Source organism: Buteo buteo, chromosome 2, assembly GCF_964188355.1.
Source record: "Buteo buteo chromosome 2, bButBut1.hap1.1, whole genome shotgun sequence".
Lineage (NCBI taxonomy): Eukaryota > Metazoa > Chordata > Aves > Accipitriformes > Accipitridae > Buteo > Buteo buteo.
Window position 1 is genome coordinate 74,303,242 of NC_134172.1, and position 20,305 is coordinate 74,323,546.

The 20,305-nt window shown below is 41.6% G+C and overlaps 1 protein-coding gene across 3 annotated transcripts in view; it reads left to right on the top strand.

Annotated features, from left to right (window-relative positions):
* Positions 1-1,656: 1,656 nt before the first annotated feature.
* Positions 1,657-20,305, top strand: part of VAPB (VAMP associated protein B and C) — a 35,652-nt gene continuing 17,003 nt past the window's right edge. Inside the window, exons 1-2 of one of the 3 annotated variants that reach the window (XM_075020050.1) lie at positions 1,657-1,976; positions 18,548-18,700. In XM_075020050.1, the coding sequence (XP_074876151.1) occupies positions 1,919-1,976; positions 18,548-18,700 (211 nt within the window). In that variant the 5' untranslated portion in view covers positions 1,657-1,918. The remainder of the gene's footprint in view (positions 1,977-18,547; positions 18,701-20,305) is intronic. The other 2 variants (XM_075020056.1, XM_075020040.1) reach the window with 2 other exon arrangements.

Consider the following 20,305-nt stretch of genomic DNA (forward strand, 5'->3'; position numbering starts at 1 on the left):
TGCATTATGCAAAACCAAGAATTATCCTAAACACATATATGGGTTTGGTTTATTTTGGCATGGAATGAAAGACAGAACAAAAACAAAAGATGAAACAGGATTGGAGGCAGTTAAGCAGATGAGCTGAAAAATGGGGATTATCATGCACAAGAGCAGCTGAAGTCCTGAGTTGTGGTATAAATACTGCAGATGTGCTTAGAGCACTGAATGTCATCATCCTGTTTAGTGGTGTTAATTTTAACATATACATCAGTCATTTGCCATGGCTTTTATTGCCAGAAATGAGAACAACCCCGTTGAAAATTCCAGATCTCTTTAGCTACCTTATACATTTTTTGCAATTATGAAGTAAAACAACATTCAAGATACAAAGAACTTCTCTGAGGGTGAGGTACACTGCATCACGCAGATTGTATTGGTGTGATAAAATGAATTTTCACAGTGTTTTACTACTACCATATTTTTACTTGCCTCTTTCTTACCTGTTTGCTTATCAGACCCGATTAGGACTTAACATAACTGTATGCTTTGAGTTGCTATTCTTCAGAAGCTGACAGATGTCAATACACTAGCTTTTTATCTCTGCAAATGGTATCTCCTCCCGAAGTCCTGTATATCTGAAGTCCTGTTGCCTAACGGATACTTTTTGGTGTACACAAATTACCAGTTTTTAAGACCAGCATGTTTCTGTTGGTAATACGGGCATCCCAAACTCCTGCTTCATTGTTACCTCTCTGCTGATTTTGACAGGTTACAGCAATGCTTTATAAATTCTTAGGAACTTTTAGAATGCTTACAACAACCTGAGGGGAGAGAGGAGAAAAAAAAGTTTGCTGCTATTGTAACTACAGTGGCCTAAAGCTATCAGTAAAGCAGTACTTCATATTAGACCAATCTGTAAATTTTAAAAATATTTTAAGTCATGCTATTTGGAGTAAAAAAAAAAAAAAAGCCCAAACGCAATAACGACAAAAAACCACCCCAAAACAACAACAAAAACGCAAACCACAGAGTCAAGAACTTTGGTTACGGTTTACTTAAGACAGAGGGCGGGAGAGGTGTCTTCAACACTGAGATGACCTGAAAGTCTAGTTTTATTTATTAAAAAGTCCGTCTTTCCTGTAGCTTGACGACAGTTACCAGGGTCTTCCTGGCACTGTCGTGCTCCGTTCTTCAGCCTTGCAGTCATACCGTAAGTGCCCTCGGATGTCATTCCGTACAGGGCGGCTCTCGGACGCTCCAGGAATCCATCCTCGCCATGGACACGTTTCCCTTCCCCGTTTCGAGCCGAAGGGTCGTTCCCCGGGGGCGCGGGAAGGGGCCAGCGGCCGAGCCGCGGGGCCTCTGCGTGGTGGGGGACGGACGGACGGACACGGCCCCTTCCCTGCCGGGGGCAGACCTGCGTTTTACGGAACCAAGGCCTGAAATGAGAGACTGCTGCTCGATAAGGCGGCATTTACTACAAATCACGATTTTTCACGAAGAGGGGCTGAGCAGCCTCCCCGCCCACCCGCTCGGCCCCGGCCCTCCCTCTGCCGGCAGCCGAGCGCCGGCCGGGCCGGGCCGTCCCCCTCAGCCGCGGCGGGAGGCGGGCGGCGGCAGACGTCAGCCGCAGCCTCTCTCTGGGCCCCTCCGTGCTGCATCATCCCGCCTCCGTCCCCGCCTCCCGCCCTCTCCCCGCGTCCCCGCCAGGGCAGCGTGCGCGCTGGGAGCCGCCGAGCCGCCGCCCGGCCTGTCCCCGCTCCGCCGCCCGCAGCGCTTCTCCCTTCCCCGCTCCGGGGCCGCCTGGCGGGGGGTGAATAGACCAGCCGGGCGCGCCCCCCCCCCCCCCGCCCCCGCCCGCCTGCCCTCCCTCCTCCCCTCCCTCCCCGTCCCTTCCTCTCTCCGCCTGGTGCCGCCACCGCCGAGGAGGAGGAACATGGCGAAAGCGGAGCAGGTCCTCAGCCTCGAACCGCAGCACGAGCTCAAATTCAAAGGTACGAGGCGGCCGCCGCCATCCCCCGTGCCGCCTCCCCGCGCCGGGGCCGGCGGCGCGGCCGCCCTCAGGCCCCGCTCCAGCGGCAGCCATTTTCCGGGGGCCGGGGCTGGGCACCAGCCGCTAAAATGTCCTTCAGCGCCGCCGCCCCCGCCCTGCCGGGCCTCTCCCGCCTTAGCCGTGGGGCGGGGAGGCGCCCACCAGCCCCGTGGGGCCGCAGCGGGGCGCGGGGGTCCCCGCCGGGCCTGTCCCCGCCGCGGCTGCGCCGCCCGCCCCCACCCGCGCCGCGGGCGGCTGCTGCTGCTGCAGGGCCGAGGGCGGCCTGAGGCGAGAGGGCGCGGGGGAGGGGGGGTCCCGGCTGCCGCCGTCTTCTCCAGCCGGCGGCGGGGCAGCCCTCCCCGGAAAAATTCCGTTTCTCCCTCAGGCTGACCTTCCCGCGCCGCGGCGGAGGGGCCGCTGCGCCCGCCGGGCGGGGGCCGGAGGTTCTGCGGAGGGCGGCGGGCAGCGCCCGAACCCCGCGGGGCCGCCCGGGAAGGGGAGAAGATGGGAGGCGGCGGGAGCAGCCCTCGGCCTCCGCGGAGGTGCGGTGGCCGGAGGAGGGAGGGCGAGGGGGGCGGGGGGGGTTCAGCTGACGCCGAGGCAGGTCCGGGACCCCCGGCCCTGAGGCGGGGGGAGGCGAGTCCTCCCCGAGCTGTCACGCAGCCGGGGCGTGGGGCAGCCGAAACGTGTGCGGGAGGCTCGGCCGGGCCGTGACAGAAAACACGGGGCATCTGGCCAGGTGCTGGGCAGCGTTTCGTGGCTCCTTTCGCATTATTGTTATAGTTCGACAGGCCATTTAGGTAAATTAATCGTGACTACTCTGCCTGCGCGAAAATCCGTCCTTTCTTTAAATAAAAATCTTGAATGGGTTTGAGTTCTCGCTAGCGTTGAAATTCCTGTCTTGTAGCCTGACAGCACTACTGTAATACAATATCCTGGGATTACAAATAAGCATTCAGCAAGTTTATTTATGCTACCAGAGTCAGAGCTGCTTTATAGCTTCATTTGAATATCTGGCAAATACGCTTTTTTTTTAAATAGGGGTTTATATACTGGCTTCTGGTAAAAATAATACTCCTTTAAAAAGATTTCATGTACATTTTCAAATGTAGGGGAAGTCTTTACCTGTTTTTATTAGTAAATATATTAGAAGTAATAATATAAAGTGGTTTATCAAAAGGCGTGGTAATAAACGCTGGGTGGAATGAATGTATCTTTGTTGTAAGCTGAAGTATTTGCATGTTGTTATGGCAGCAGTATCAAACATGCTTAAGAAGGAAACTATTGTTGTTTTAACATTCTTCATGTTAAGTATGATTAGATGAAAATCAGCTCTTGTTCTGAATAATACTGCTTTCAACAGGCGAGTGAATCCAAACTCAGGTGGGCAAAAAGTGGGGCCTTGATTGGCACTGACTTGCTAATGTAACAGAATCGTGATTCAGGGTTTGGGGTGGTTTTTTTACCTCATCACAGGTAGGTATAAACCTAGCCGAATTCTGTTTTTTGTTGAAATACAGGCAACTTGTCAGGCTGCCTGTCTTTCAGTTGAGGTTCTGGGCTAAATAATAAGTAACCGTTAAATCAACTAACCGTATAGATTTTGGTTGACAGATCTTCAGCCCACGGTGTATACTCCTTGTAACATAAAATGTTACTTGACTAACTGTAGCTATTAAATGGCTTAGTTTAAAAGTATGCTTAAATATTAATGTTCAAACAGCCTTAATGCTATGGATAGCATTCATATGCCTTGGCAATAAATTCTGTCTTACAGTCCTTTCTAACAGGCAGTGCTGACCGCTGTCCTTCATTCAGGAAAGGCGAATTTGAAATATTCATGAAGTAAATTCTGCTCTAAGCATTTCTTGTCCTACTGGTTTTGTGATGGCATATTGCCTGGTAATATGGCAGTAATGATTTTCTCACCTTTGTAAACAGTTGCATTTATTTCCAGAGCATTGCTTTGCACTGTACCAGTAGATACAAACTGACAGAGGTCAGCAGTGCTGCTAACTGGTGTGGTTGTGCTTCCTCGCTGGTGTGCGCTGAAAGATCTGATGCTTAATGTAGGGCAGCAATGTCAGTGAGGTAGGACTGTAAACACTTGAGATGGATAAAGGTCTTGGTCAAAATGCAGACAGGTAGAAAAAGCAGGAAATAGTTACCTCTGATGCTGTTAAAGTGCTCTGTGTAGTTCTTAAATGTAAAATCTAGAGGGAGGTATGATGTTTGCAAAATGGTGTGGGGAATAAGATAACTGAAGTGAGGATTTCTTCTATAATGTGTCCCAGTCACTGTGGGGTTGCAACCATCTCTCTCTTGGCCAGCACTTTCACTTGTAAAGGATTGAAGACCTTTTTTAAGAAGCTTTTGCAGCCCCTTAATTTGCAGTCAATCTTCTAAATTTGTTTGGCACTCCGTTTCAAAATACTGTGTTTGTGACTTGCTTGCAAAAATATCAAAGGAATTTTTTGTGCTAGAATGGTTTTTTTTTTTCACAGCATGTGAACACGATGAGCAGGGGTTGTCTTTCCTCCCAGCCTCGCATCTCCTACACCGTAACACACATGCTCCAAAATAGTATCAGCATGTGCTGTGCTGAAATGCAGCTGTGAATAGTGGGAGGCAGGACACCATTATGTGGCCGGAGGTGCCCATTTCCTTGCCCTGGTCTCTGAAGCCATGTAAAACAGGAGCTTTACTGTCCTGCCGGTGACTTCCTCCACTTCTTGGTTGTTGCAGACTTGCAGCCTAGGTGGAAAAGCATCGAACTAAAGCTTTATTGCTCAGACTTTATTGGTAGTGAATGGTGAAAAACACCACTGTTGTTACACATGACAACATTTACATTTATGTTTCTTTTTTCTTTTTTTTTTTTAATCTAGGAGATAACATCCAACAATCTACCAAGAATTAGTTTGATTACAATATTCAAGGTGCTGACTTCAGGAATTACTAGATTTAAACTTAGACAAGGATGTGTAATTCTGGCCCCTTTTGCTAGATCCTTTTTGATACAGCTGTTAATTACTGTGCCACACTTGTGCTGTAGGGCACTGCCTCATGCGTTTCAGAGGATGGCTACCCAGTGAGGTCGATCTGTCATTTCAGCGTAATGTGCCCATCTTGAATAGAGATCATTTGTCTAATGTCAGCAAGTAAAATTTTGTTAGAATATAACTTATTTTAGAATCTGCCTAGATTTTTAGGTGTTTGAAATGTTGCTGCATCCTTTGCAGATATAGAGTATCAGGGGAGTGGTGTTTAGTAGGGGACACGCACAAAAACGGAGGTGGCATAGGCTGAGGTACATTTCAGCGACGTTTTTAGAGATTTGCTACAGGTTAGGCTGGACTTATGACTCAGCACTCTGTTGCAGTGCTCCCCAAGTGGCAAATAGCAGTACTACCAAACGCGGGATTAATTCCTCGCAAAACTGTGTGAGTTGCTGCCAATTGGAAATGCTGTTTCCTGTTCCCAGTATGTGATTTTGCACCTGCATGTACGCAATATGTCACGGTGGAACTTTGCTTTCTGCAAAGGGCACAATAATAAACCAGAACAGCCAATACTCTCCAGTCCTAATAGTACTGATTCAGACCTGGCCTGAGGCCTAGCAGTGCTGTTTCCAAGCTATCAGCCGTCAGCTGGCTCAAGTGAATCCCCTGGGTACATCAGAGCTGCAGTCCAAAGGTGTGGCCTCGTCCTGTACAGATGTGCTCAGTCCAACAGTATATCTGCAGCGCTGTGAGTGAAGCATTTAGTATTTAGCCACAGTCCCGTGCAGCTTGTGTAACCTGCATTACCGTGGTTAGGTGGCTCCCACTCCCAAATCAGATAGTTGGAGCTTCTTCAGGTAAATCTGTGTAAATGATAGTCAGATCTGTGCGTTGCAGTGTAGGTGTGCAAAACCCCCTGTATCTGACATGAATATCCAGTTTTTATCAGATAGCAGGCCAAGGCTCTTCAGTCCAACAGTTCAGTGACGTTTGGGATGTAAGATTAGTCTTTACTGAACCTGCAGTTGTCAAGTCTCAGAAGAGAGGTTAAGGGCTTAGTCGGACGTTGCGACAAAACTATATAATTACATCTCCATCCCTGTCATCATCTGTCTGTAATGACTGAAACACTCCTATACTGACTTATTTGGAGGGATTTGACTCTGTGCTCATTCTGTTCTGTATTGGATAAATAGGGATTTCTAGTCACTGCCACTGGAACAGGCTGTGTTTACAAATGTAAAATACTGACAATGTTGTGAGAAGATGCCTATTTAGTATAATTCATATGCATCTTCTAAGCTGAAAATTTACATGCTGTTTTCTTTAAACTACTAGAGCCCTCCTGGTATTCACAGCATAATGGCAGTCAGTACTAGGATTTCTTTACTCTTTGAAGGCTGCTGTGTCAATGGCTATCTACTTCTCTGCTGGAAAATGTGCCAGTCCATGCTTCCCTTTGTCTAGCCTGATTCCTAGTAAAGTAATTGTTACTACATTAAATAGAAGTAAACCTTCACATCTCTCTACATATTTGAATTTGATTATCAAGTTATACACTTAAAAAGAGGACATAGTATTTAAATAACAGGCAGGCTTTCTAAATCTAAACAAATCTTAAGTATGTATCCCAACTGTCAAACAAAATTAGTCATTTTCTGGTGACAAATATTTGCAGTTCATGTTATGCTTGCTATTCTTGCAACTTAGCTAAAATCAATAGCTTATTCTAACTACTAAGTGTTTGTTATAGTTGTACAGACTTGCTGCATCTCACTGAATTATTCTAATTTCACGTGCACCGTTATTTTTATAATTACTTCATCACTTTGCGTAGATGCTTAACTTCACTTTAAAAGAGCAGTGTTTGGAGGAGAAGAACTGGAGATAAAAGCAAGATAGTGATGCATTGTGAGTGTCTCGTGACACATCTCATTTTTTTGAAAGATGGAATAAGTTGAAGACAGTGCTTCTGTTGAGCTTCCTTAATCTGCTGGTGTCCTGTATGCTAGAGACGTGACACTAACAGCTTCACTGGGGAAGGGGGGAGGAATTGTGCATGTGGGGGCTAACAGAAATTTGAAACTTTGAATAGGATGGTTAAAGAGCCATATAACAATTATTTGAGATATGTGAAGCAGTCAAGGATGTTTAGCCACATTTTCTGTTAAATATACTTAATGTGTTTAGGTCTCACAAGACTACTTCCAAAAATCTCACTATCTGCTTGAGGGCTTTGGCCAATGCGATTTATGGGTTGAGGACTTTTGAATAATTTTGTACTGCATAGATTTTAAGAATTGCAGTTGAAGTAACGAGCATTAATGGGATCAAAGTATTACTATTTCAAGGAAAGTCCTAATGCAGTGATAAAATCAGCACAAGCAACTGTTATTTGGCAGTTACTTCTCATAGTTTTGTGGGATTTTGTGTTTTTAATACGATCAACTGCTTGCCTTTGTTGTAAGGGATGGGACACATACATTCATAATTTCCCATTCCTTGGGAATCCCATGTTTGTGCACCAATTTTCAGCTCACTTTGAGGTATGGAACCATTGCAATGATACGTGAAAAAGTTCATCAAGTGTGTTATTTAAAGCTCATCAGGATGGCAGACTGCCAGTCTGATTTGGTTGACAGGATGTGTCCTCTATTTTCTGAAGTGATGAATATATCTGATGATAAATTATATTGAAAATACATATGTAAACATAAGGTAAGGGGTGGCCGTCTTAAGTCCTAGGAGCATGGCTATCATGTCAAAATAAAGACACAGGTAATGTGTCATAGTGGGTTCGGGTTCACACAGACGCTTAGCAGTAAATTGTATTTACCAGCTGCTACCCTGCATGTCATGTGCAATGTCTTAGCACCTGTGAAAGAGGAATAAGAAGTGGAAATTTGCACAGGAGTTTCTGATAGTTTCTTCTCATTGGAAATTAAATTACTGCCTTTTTTTCCTCACTTCACAGGTTTTATAAATTAAAAACTTACCAGTAGTCATGCAATGCTTGCTTTCTTTTAAAATAGGATAGCTACCTTTGAATACAGGGCTGAATTTTGTTTAATTGCACTCTAATTCAGAATTAGGTGTAAAAATTAGACTACAAATCTTTAAATAGATTGTCAGATGTGTTTTGAAACTCAACTGGAAAAAAGGCATCATCACCACAGGGAATGATCCAACTTTATGAGCTCAGGTCAGCTTACATCTATGAACAAATACCCAATTTTAAAAGAAGTTTATTTGTTGTATGCACCCAGCCCTCAAAGGTATTGATTGCATCAAATGAGTTTTGAATCAAGTGAGCAACTTCTACATATGTTATAATGCAATTTTTGGAGAAAACTGGATGACTGAGGGTTTGTCTTGTTTCTTGCTTTTAGAGTGCCTCTAAACATAGCTTTCTGCCTAGCTGGAGACAATGCGGGAATCAAATGACCCTTGCTAATTCTGCCCACATCTTGCAGTCACACTCATTTTCTACTATCTTGTTACCATATTGGTCTTATGTTTGCTCCCTGCTGGGAACAACTAATAACTACTGAATGCATTTCATAGTTGGTACAATAACAGCTTTTCTCCTTTTTCTGTCAGCATAGTTGGTTGGCTTTGAAAGCTTTATTGATGATGTTTGCAACAGTTTTGTTTGTGGTAACAGCTGTTGCTTCAGACTTAAATTTCATCTTTGTATTTGTAGGGAATGTGATCTTTAACATTATCATCGTGCTGCTGCAAGCTGTTTTTTTTTTCTCCCAAGTAACTCCTCACAGATTTAAGTGAGCATCTGGTTTGGTCAGGAGCTCTTTCCTAGTTAGACCTCTCTTCTCTGAATGAGGGACTCTGACACTTGTTACTGCAAGTAACATTGAAGCCTCCTTTCATTGTCTTCCTGTGTGATGACCAGAGGCAGAAAGGAAACCTATTTTACATACATATATGAATATTTAAATACCAGTTTATCTAAACGAGGGGCCAGACTCATGCCAAGTCTCTTCCTCTGGCATTTGAGCCAATATTCAATATATAAATCCTTTCATACCTGCTTTGTAGACTGAGATGTCTGTAGAGACATAGAGGATATTTTCTGATGTCTGGGATGTTGTCGAATTTAAAACTTGACCTGCTAGGCAACCTTTCATAAAGAGGGATTTGTGCCATCAGTCTGGAACAGCTGTCACAATCTTGCTGTCATTGAAAATGTATGCAAAGCGAATCACCATTGCCATGTTTAATTCAGTGCAGGATTAAAACGCACATGGGTTGAAGTGATTGAGTGTTTACACTAGCAAGACAATCCAGACTGAGAGTTGACTGAGTCTATCCTTTCTGTATTATAGCTGTTCTGAAAATTGCTTACTTCAACTGTAATTCTTCTGGCCTCAAAAACATTTGTACAAATTGGGTACTGCTGCTGCCTGCAGTACTTTATCCCGCATTATTATAAATACTTTATGAAAATAATCTCTTTACTAAACTACTTTAGTGTCTAGTTCTCTGAGCTGTAAACGAAGTCCCTCATACCATGGTGCTATGGATTAGAGATTTTATCGTTCTAAATTTAATCCTGTTTTCTTGGTTGGTTTCCATGAGGGGTGGAAGAAATAGAGAAGGGGGAGGTTTGCCTGGTGATCCAGTTACTTATGATGCAAATTATAAAATCGTGTAGGTGTGGGGCTCACTGTAGAGCCAAATCTTATGGTTTTGCAAACAATTTTAAAGTCCTAATTCAAGTTAATTGTGCTTGTAGAAGGCATGTCAGATGACTATGTAATTCTTTAAGAAAAAAAAATCTTGCAGTTTTTTGTTTTTCCCATGGCTGCTCCTTTTCGTCTAACGAGTTACTTCATCCTTTCTGGTGGTTCTGATGTTTCTCACAAGCAGGAGTAAGGCCCTCCCATATGCAGTTTCATGTTTGGACTGCCACTGTTGCTTGTTTATATTTGCAACTGCTGCCGCTTGTGATATGTGAATTAACAATATATTTTGCATCTTCTCAAAACATTTGCATGCATAATTTCCTCTGGTTTGCAATGTCGCCTTTTCTGGCCTTCCTACATTTTTACCAGACTAGGAGCAAAGGTGTAACAGCAGTAAGATTTTCTTTTTTTTTTTTTTTTCTTTTTTTGTATAGCTGTTTTTACACTATGCTTACTGGTGTCATACTGTGGTGCAGATAATGGTTACAGAAGTTTAGGTTTGGAGGATGCAAATTCACATTTGTATCTTGTTCTGTGCCAGACAGTATAAGCTGTCTGGTATTTTTTTTTCCTTACTAAGTTTTCTCACTGCTTCTGACTAAATTTCTGACTTGGTTTTGGTTTGGTTGTTTTGGGGTTTTTTTTCCCCTTCGATTCTGAAAGCACAGTAAATAGTCTAGTTTTCAAGTGGTTCCCCAGAAATATATCTTGCTAAATTCAGGATTCCTTCGTTATTTGTAGCTATAATTAGTTCCTCACTGCCTGTTTTAAGTTACTAGAAAAGCAGCTACTCGTGCATCCCAAAATCTCTAATTTTGCTCGTTTCTTCTGATATTTGCAATTTATGCATAGTTTTGCACTTAAAATATTTGCTCGGTTGCTATTTAAGTTACACATCAAATTTGTCTATTTGAAGAGTATATATAAGCATAAAATTAGAGGAGTTAAGTTGTTCCTTCCCTACCATTTTAATGTGCATCTGAAATGGAAATGGGTGATTAAATTAGACCAGGAAAAATTGCTTCACAAGAAGTACAAGAAAAAGTGTAGTTTGGGACGGTGATTAAAATCATGGTGCTTCTTCCAGGGAGATACTTTACATTGACTTCAGTCTTCAGCACTATTTTTGCCGGGGAAGCTTGCGCATCAGGCCATCATTATGCTGTGCTCTGCTCTTTGCTGCTGCATCCCCACTTCTCCATGGGGGCCTGTGCTTCGTTTCAGTATCCTTTCAATACCCACCTAGCAACCCCCATGAATGAGGCTTGTAGTCACGTAGAATAAGTAGGTGTCTTATTTTAAATAGGTCTTGCTATGTCATGCTTCTTGAAAGAGATGTAGCTACTATTCCACTATCGAAAGAAGGTATGCCACTATTTTCTGAGCTGTTTTCATACCTGGGGAGAGTTGGTACATGTGGTATTTGTAAGTAGAATGAGAAAAGTAATATGATATGTTTGGTGTTTGGTTCTAAAAGGTTGTGAAAGCACAGCTGAAACACAGATAAACTTCTAAAAGCTAGCCAACTCTGCTATCAGTCTCTTGTTTATCCAATTGTGTGCAGAAATCTGTTTTGAGTTTAGGATGTAGGGAAGATATTTCATGTTGTGTGATTTTTTTTTTTTGTTGCTGAAGATTGCCGTAAGTAATGTTTGGCTGTAATAAAACTCTGAAGAGATCAGTTGGAAAAAACAAATGACACTTGGTACCAAAATTATTTGAAGGACATACTCTTCCATTTCTCTTGGCAAGCTTGTGTGTGGCCTCTCAGTTCTTACAACTGTGAAGTCAAACTGTTAATGATCCTCTGAGGAATAAAAGGTGACAAAAATTACATACTAATAGATATCCTGAAAATAGTCTTCAGTCTCATATTTGGTTTTGGTTTGTTTTGGGTTTTTTTGTTGTTTTTTTTTTTTTCCTTGGTTTTTTTTCCCCATTAAGCATGAGGCATGTTCTGGGAAAAACAGTTTGTGCCAAAATAGGCCAGAGGAGGACACTGATTAAACCATCCAAATGGAATAGTTTACTGCCAACCTTGCTCCAACTTTGGCGTCTGGATCATGTAATTTTGTTGGTTTTCTACATCTTCTTTTTTTTCTCTTAGCTCATTTTATTGATTACATACTTCTTAAAATTACTCCACTGCATCAGCTATTGCATGGGGAGTGATTTGGATGGCAGTTCTATTTTTGTAATATTTTTTTCATCAAGGCTTCTACTGCTTGACACAGAAGAAGTGGAAATGACCACTTCCTTCCTGTCACTTTGCTTCAAGGGCTCTTTTGGGTGAGGGTAGTTGTGGTACAAGTAAAGAAATTGATTCCACAGGGGTGGGGTTTTCTAGCTACTTCCACTTAAAATCTGAGCTGAGATTGAAAGGTTTGTGAGTGGTTTACACCAGGATTAAGAGTGGCCTAAGTTTTTCTTAAAAGTGGTTACCACATTTGGGGTTGTTGGGTCCTCTCAAGGAGTTACTTGTTAAATCAGATGTTTACGCAACACGAGCACTTGTTGTTTCTTATTCTTTGACTTGTTAGATTTCAAAAGTTGCGGATGCTCACTTAATTATGAATGTTTCCAGAGCCTGATGATGATGATGATTAAAACTTGGCATACAGTACTTTTCAAAACACTAATCTTCACAAGATTCTCTGTAATTAGATAAGTATTCTCCTGACTTCACAGAGAGGAAAACTGTAAGGGTCCAAACCTCCTTCTGTTTTGGAGTTGCTGTCAACTCTTAAGGCTCTTAACAGCAGAAGATCAAGCCTTTAAGTGATTTGTCTAAAGACAAGTAAGATGGTGGGAGAGTTTGATTGGATCTTGGGTGTTCTTGATTCACAGGCACCTGGCTGATAGCTCAAGATGTCTTGCTTGACATTTCAGCTTTTTTCATTTTAGTGTTTATCTTTAAAGGTCATCAACTTATATATAACTTTAAAAAGAAGTGTACAGTAAGTCAAGTTCTACACCTGTTGTTTTACCCTCTTGCTCATTGCTAGTGTTTTTACCTTGACTGTCTCTCTGTTGCTGATAGACACCCCCAAGAATAAAATGGGAGAAATTGTGGAAATAAAATGAAATCTGTTGGTACTGTCAGAGGCATAGTAAAGGAACTGAAAAACAACTCAGATATGATTATAGGAAAAGTTGTAAGTAGAAAGGCTGAAATACTCCGATGGAAAGATGACTGTGTTCTTGGGTGGTAGTTGTTTTGTCGATGGTGCTAATAGACTCTCACTTAGGACTCTGCAGTAGATTCATAAATGCTAGAGCAAGGTGGGGTGCATCCCCAGTTTGAGGAGCTGACCGAGCTGGCAGGGAGGCACTTCACGTTGTGGGAGCAGCGTGAGCATCCGCAACTTTTGAAATCTAACAAGTCAAAGAATAAGAAACAACAAGTGCTCGTGTTGCATAAACATCTGATTTAACAAGTAACTCCTTGAGAGGACCCAACAACCCCAAATGTGGTAACTACTTTTGAGAAAAACTTAGGCCACTCTTAATCCTGGTGTAAACCACTCACAGCGTTGTGCCAGCATGCTGTGTGATGGGGAAGGGAGCCTGAAGTATCAGGTTTAACCCCCACCCTCTTCCCTCACACGTGGGGTCAGTGTGGCTCTTTCACTGGATGAATTGTTGCTCCATGTGGACATCTACTAATCAGGGCACATCAACATGTAGGATTTGGGCTCTTGAGAATAGCCACAGAACAATTTTAAGTTTGCCCTCTACTGCTTTCCACTGTCTCCCTTATTAAAGATTCCTTGGTTACTGGCTGAGTAATATGTCAGGTGATTAATGACTTTCATCTGACACATCAATGGGATTAAGCTGTGGTGAAATACATCCTTCCCCTCTTATTGTTGCATTCCACTGCTTTTTACAAAGGAAGTACAAGAGGTGGTGTCTCACTAGAAACTCTGTCTGTATTTCTGCCTGTTTCGAATTACCTTGCTTTTGGATACGTATCTGTGGTGCCAAGTTGGAGTGGCAAAAGTTTTTTAGGGAAGGATGATTGAAGTGCATCTCAAACATTCTGGGAATAACATGGGCAACTTGATGAGAATTTATTCTTAGTCTTGTTGATCAACGATTGCCAGTTTAACATGACTATGATTGGATTGAGTGCTCCTGCTGCAGTGCCTTTGCTCTGAAAAGCACCAGTCCGCTAAATTTTTTAGGGGATGCCTGGCTTTAAACAGATGAGAATTTGCATTAGATGTAAGCACAAAAAAAAATTAGGCATGTGCCTTAATTACTTTCAACAACTGTGCCAACACTACAAGTGTGTCTGCAGCACGTATGCCTAGGTGTGTTAGCTTTAACCTACTAAATATGAGACATTGTTGCCTTAATTTGGCAGAATGCTGTGCAGAAAAATGCAATTTCCCTGATGCCAGTGTCTGACTGCTGCTTGATCTGCCTGAAAACTGATTCTCCTTTTTCTCTTCCCCACTGCCCCCTCCCTCACTTCTTGTCTTTTAAGTGGATTAATTTTCAGCCCAAGCAGCTCTCTGGCTCAACTCTCAGCACAAGCAGATGAACGCTGTGCAGCTAGCACAAGCAGTTGGTGGAGATGAGAGGTCAGACCACCTCCCCTTTCAGCAGTGAGACGGACTGATGCAGGAATAAAGCAACTGTGGGGTTGTGGCGCGCTTAATGTGTGTAGTTAATTTTAAAGATGTAGTAGTATTTGCACATAAAAATCTGCAGAGGTCTGTACCTGTTTGGTTTGAATGTTCCTGCCCAAGCCTGTGCTGTCAAAGCTTTACCTCTGCTGATTCTTGTGCTGACTTCTTTCACATGCCAAACAGTGCTACAACAGTGTTCTTGCTGCATTGACAGTACATGTGTATGAGGATTGTTTATTTGCCATGCTAAAGCATGAAATTTTGGTTAAGGTGAGAATAATTGTATTAAGATTCAGTACAAATGATGTAGCTGTGTTAATGTGGTTACTGTGAGTAGCGAATGGCAAGAAACTTACAGCAAGTATTGTGCTGATCAAAAAGTTATCACCTCGGATTTGCTGGTACAATTATGGGCTTTTCTTTTTTTTTTTTTTTGCAATGAGTGTTATTTAAAATTTAAATAGAGTTGACATCATGTTCTTTTGACGTAATTCTCAGGCTTTTGTATTATTACTAAAATGATCTGGGATATTACAATGCAGTACACTGCAGAATGGCACACTTAGGAAAAGATTGATACAGCACTGGTGTTTGAATAGGAAATGGAGCGTGGCAAATTCTGAGATAATGCTGTGATCTTCAAATGTGAAGGGTCGTATGCGTAGCTCCTGGGTGGAAAGCCACAGCTGTAGTTTGAAACTAACCCTGCTGAAAAGTGACCCTATGAAAACCCATGATACTTCTTACTGTTCATTGTTGCATGAGTATATGAGATGATGTTTTCTTTTCTGTAAGTAGTATTGCTAGTTTGCATATCACTAGATGCCCAGTTTGCATTAACACAAGTTGACTTTCTTCTAACTGGCAGGAAAAAGTCATCGAGCCCTTGTGGAATATTCCAAACTTTCACCGCCAAATTCAATTTACTACATTCTTCCTTCTAGATAGCTTGCTCCCATGACAACCCCATGTCAGATGATGCATGTACAGACCCTGAGTTTCCCATAACTTTGTCCTTGGGATGACACCAGTGGCATTTTTCTCATGTTCTTTAAAAGCATGGGAAAAAAATAGTGCCTTTTTTTTTTTCTTAAGAAGTGTGAATCATCATTTGGAAATCACACTACCTTCATATAAGTTTAACTAATCTAGAAATATTAAGAGCAATCAAAAAATATATTATTTTGTTTTGAACATTATGAAATAAAGGTTGTGTTTGTTAAAAGTGAGGCTTCTGTTTAGGCACGCAGTAAGAGTCATTCTTCACTGCAGAGGTAACTTGTTGCTTTTAACCCAAGTACAATTCAGATGCACCAATCTGACTGATCGCAATTGTGCTTACAGCCCACCTTGGGGGTATAGGCGTTATCCAAGCATTGCATATACTTGTATGAATAGTCCATCCATTTGCAGTGGGGACGAAGGCATTGGAAAGTAGTGTAGAGCATTTTGTCTTACTGTGTCTGTGGGTATGCTTCCAGAAGTCCTAAAGCCTTGAATTGAAAAATGAAGCTCCAGGGTAGGTGTGTGTCGCATATAACTGTCAATACCGAAACTAGCCTTACCTGCAGTGCTTAAATCCAGACGTTAGAAAGCAAAGGTGTATCTCCAGTACAGAATTAGCTTGTGTTTATCCTGTGATCAGTTCTCCCGTATACCCCAACCTCCCCCAAAAATGTCTAACCTAGGCTATAGTAACCTAACCACAGGCTACCAAGGTTTCATTTCAGCCTGAGCTGGCAGTCCAGGGGCCTTGCTCTTAAAAGGCAGGCCAGCCAAGCTGCTAATATTTCACTGCCATGCCCTAATTACCCCTCAGTAATACTCTTTTTTTTTTTTTTTTTTACATGCTTCAAAACACCTGTAATGGCACTTTAACCCTGCATTTGTCTGCTCTGCTTTGCTTTGCTGCAGTATTCGAACAGCAATGCCATAAGGAGTATGCCTGTGCACGAGTTTGCTGAAGGCAGACATCAGCCTTCTAGTACAGTTGTGCTGGCTGATCTACAAAACCTGTAATTTGGGGAAAACGTATCTAAAGAAACTAGTTAAAGTTTAGAGGACAGAAAAGAAGAGGAAATGTCAAGCGGACAAGAAGAAATTAATTCGGTCTGGTGAAAGGTTTTGCTGCCAAATATTTTGGTATGATCTATGTTAGCAATAAGTAACTGCATTTGGAAATTATTTTACATACAGAATTGTTGTCATATTACTATTACAAACAGCAGCTCTGTGCTGGGGTGCACAAATCCCGCAACACATTCATGGATCAGCCAAGTAAAAACATGGTATTTCCCACAGGAAATCTATCCCAGCATGCAGACTAGTAAAGCACTATTGAGGATGCAGCTGCATATGTAGGGCTTTGTACAGACGACCCTCCCTCTTCTCTGGAATAGCTCAAGCTGTAATTTTTTAGTAAAGGCACATCCTTAATGCTTAGGCATCAGTTAATTTCTTCTGAAATGTTAGACTTCTCCAAGTTAGAGCTATCTTGAGCTGTCTTTACCCACCTAAATGTTTGCTGGATTTTTCTGATAGTTTGGCTTGTTTAACTTCTTTAACAACTCATTGCTGCTTCTGCCCAGTTATTTTCCATTAAACTTAAAGTGTGTCTTTGCATGCAGAACACAGAGAAAACTTGACAGCTGTGTTTCATTCACTTCCACATCTCAGTGTTTCACCAGGCACAAGTTTAGTGAAAACTTTGTTATGGGATCTGAAAGTTTTATTGCTTCAATTTTTTGCTACCAAGTTGCATTGTAAATGCAAATCTGGCTTGTTCAGAGTGCAGGCAGAAATGGTGCTACATTGTTGTCTGGTTGGCGGTTTTGGGGCATGTGATTGTTTTGGTTTTTTCCCCCCTTCTAATTATGTAAAACAAATTGGATCAAGGATAAAGGTTGCAGGTTGTAATACTTTTACACCTGTATGAAATTTCATTTTAGGAGACAAATTTGTGTGATAAATTTGTAGAAAAGGAAGCAAATTCAGATTATTTTAAGCCAACCATGCTGCAGGAGGAGGATGGTGGAATGTTGCCTGCTAGTATTTTTGTTGTTGTTATCATCATCATCATTCACCCTTTTTAAATTTTAGGGCTGTCATTTCTGCAAGGAAAAGTTCAATGCTTTTTTTTGACCAGTTTGCTTTTAATCCTGAGGATAGATGAAGAAGTTTTATTCAGGCATCAAATTAATTACTTTTATGCAGAAGACAGTTGATCAAAGAGTGGTTATATTTCTTTTAATTTTACTTCTTTACCATCTGAGCAAGGACTGCAGTTGCATGCTACCTGTCTGATTTATCAGTGTCTTGTAGAAAATCAGTAACTAGCCTTTTCTCTAACCTGAGGGGTTTTGGCAGTTTCAGCTAGGTAGTGGGCCTGCAAGAAATTGATTTGCCTGCACTTGGTGTTGCAGAACTTGACAATGGTTTGATTCTGGCTTTGCTGATACAGAAATCTTTGCAAGTGCTCTCAGCATCCAGGAATTTTCCTATTTCCACATGGTTATTTCCTGTCTTATGTGAGGTAGGCTACTTTATGAAGATTTCTTCTGGTTTATAATTTCTAGTAGCCAAGAGAGTTATTTAAAAAAAAAAAAAAAAGAAGACTTGGTAGGAAAAGGGGATGCACACTGAATGCTTATCTTGCTGCTTATGGTACAGCATTTCTGAATACCTGGTGGAATCCTGCTTCTGTGGAGGTACAGCTTGCAAATGCAGATGAATCTGTAGTAGCCACTTTGTTATCATTCCCTTTCTAGTTAACGTACTGTACTCTCCTATTTATCATCTGTAGCATAGGTATATATTGTATCTCTGTAAGCCTGGGTTTACTGGGATTCAGTAGTTAGTATGGAGTAACTGTGATACAGCAGAGAATTTGGCATCATTTGAATGCCATGTTGTGTTGGCACCATATAGAAATGATTTCCTCCTTTTTGTTTTGTGATTAATGATCAGTTTCAGCTGTTGCACTGTGAGTGTTGGAGCAAGCTGCATGTCAGAATGCTGAGGCCTCACTGCATCTTCAGCTTTGCGTGCACGATTATCTGTACATGCCATAGATGGAAAATGAACATCTAATTACTTTATAAGATTTGTGAACTGAGATTTAGAGCCTGCTTAGCCTTTGCTTGAAAAGTACTTTCTGTGTGATTTCAAGTCTGCTTTTGCTCTTCTTCTCAGGTCCTTTCACAGATGTTGTTACTACGAATCTGAAACTCGGCAATCCTACAGACAGAAATGTGTGCTTCAAAGTTAAGACCACAGCACCACGTAGATACTGTGTAAGGCCTAACAGTGGAATTATCGATGCAGGAACATCAATTAATGTTTCTGGTAAGCCATTCAAGCAGTTTTTTGGTGATTGAAAATAGCTGCTTCTAATCAATTATTTCTTGGAATGCTTTGCAATCTGAAGTATTTTGTTGAATGTTTGTAAAAGTAAGAGGTGGTGATTTCATGGAGAAGCAGCCATTTCCTATATCCTTACATCCCTTATTCCTGGTCTCTAGCAGTAATAAGTTTTGGTTTACGTCTCGTTTTGGAGGGGGAAAAGGGGAGAAATACATAAATGTTTTAAATATAGTTCATTAACAGCCTTAGCTAGCCTATCCAAACCGGTACTGCTGCAGCCCTGCCCTCCCTGTGGGATTATTTTTGTACGGTTAGTTTTTTGCCAGCTTCACTTCCTGAACCAGCTCACCACGGGGTCAAACAAGTGCTTGGGCGGGCATGTAGAAGGAAGAATAAAACTGTGGACTGCAGCCACACCAGTTTAGACTGGTGTTGGCTGTTGTGAAACTGCCTAATACAACCAATAATGAAAACATTTACTTTCAAACCATGCTTGTTTTGTGTTCCTTGAAGATGCAGTGTGCTTTGGTGTTAGAAATGTCAAGTGACTAAATCTTTGCTGTTCCATAGGAAAAGTTAATTTTCTCTTAATGAGTCAGTAGCTCTTGACGTGCCTAAGTTTGGTAATGGAAAAGCAAAGGAGTGGCTTATTTTGGAAGCGTAAAGAGCTGATTATTTCCCATAAACAGAATGTATGTATATTATTAACTTGCTGACGATACATGCTTTAAAACAGTGTATTTTCTTAATGACTTCTCCGATCCATGTTTTTAATAAAGAATTCTATCAAAGCAGGTAGTAGTGGCATACGGCATGAATAAAGTCTGACTTCTTAGTTAAGAAAATTATTTTTATAAACATGCAGATCTATGTTACTATTTTTAATAAATTTTAATATTGGCATGATAAGAAAAACTACTTCTTGATAGGTTATACGGTTTGCTGTTAGTCTCTTATAAAACTTCTAGTCTGGAATAAAATATTTTGGGAGCTAAAACTATTGCTTTTTACTTGAAAGAAATCAAAAAGTAAAAATCAAGACTTACGTTTTATTAAGTAAAAAATGGAAAATATTCAAACACCTCACACTTGGAGAGCTTGCTTCAACAAAATAAAAATTGATCCCAGAAATACTTTGCATTGTAACATTAAGAGACTTCAATCCTGTAAGTCTTCTTGTGCATGTCTACGTTTGCACGCTCATTGATCTGTTGTCTTTGGGATTTCTACTGTGTCAAACTGAGCGTGTATATGATTGCAGAATTGTGCCTCGCTTGCAGTTAATCTCTGGAGAATGTCACAGTGCGGAGATAACCAGTGCAATGTGGTAGCTGCAGGTGGGGCAGGCAAAGCACTTCTGCTTCAGGAGAAGGTTAGCATGTATCCAGTGAGTTCTGAAGTGACTAATATGTAAATGAAAAAGCTCTCTAGAGAAAAATTGAGATTTTTAAAACTCGGGACAATTCCCAAGTAAAGCTGTCTGTCATCTATACTAGCTGCAGGCAAGCATATTAAATGCATAGAAATCAATGAAGAGATAATGAAAATTAGCATGGTTTCTAGCTACAAATTATGTTCATGCTATAA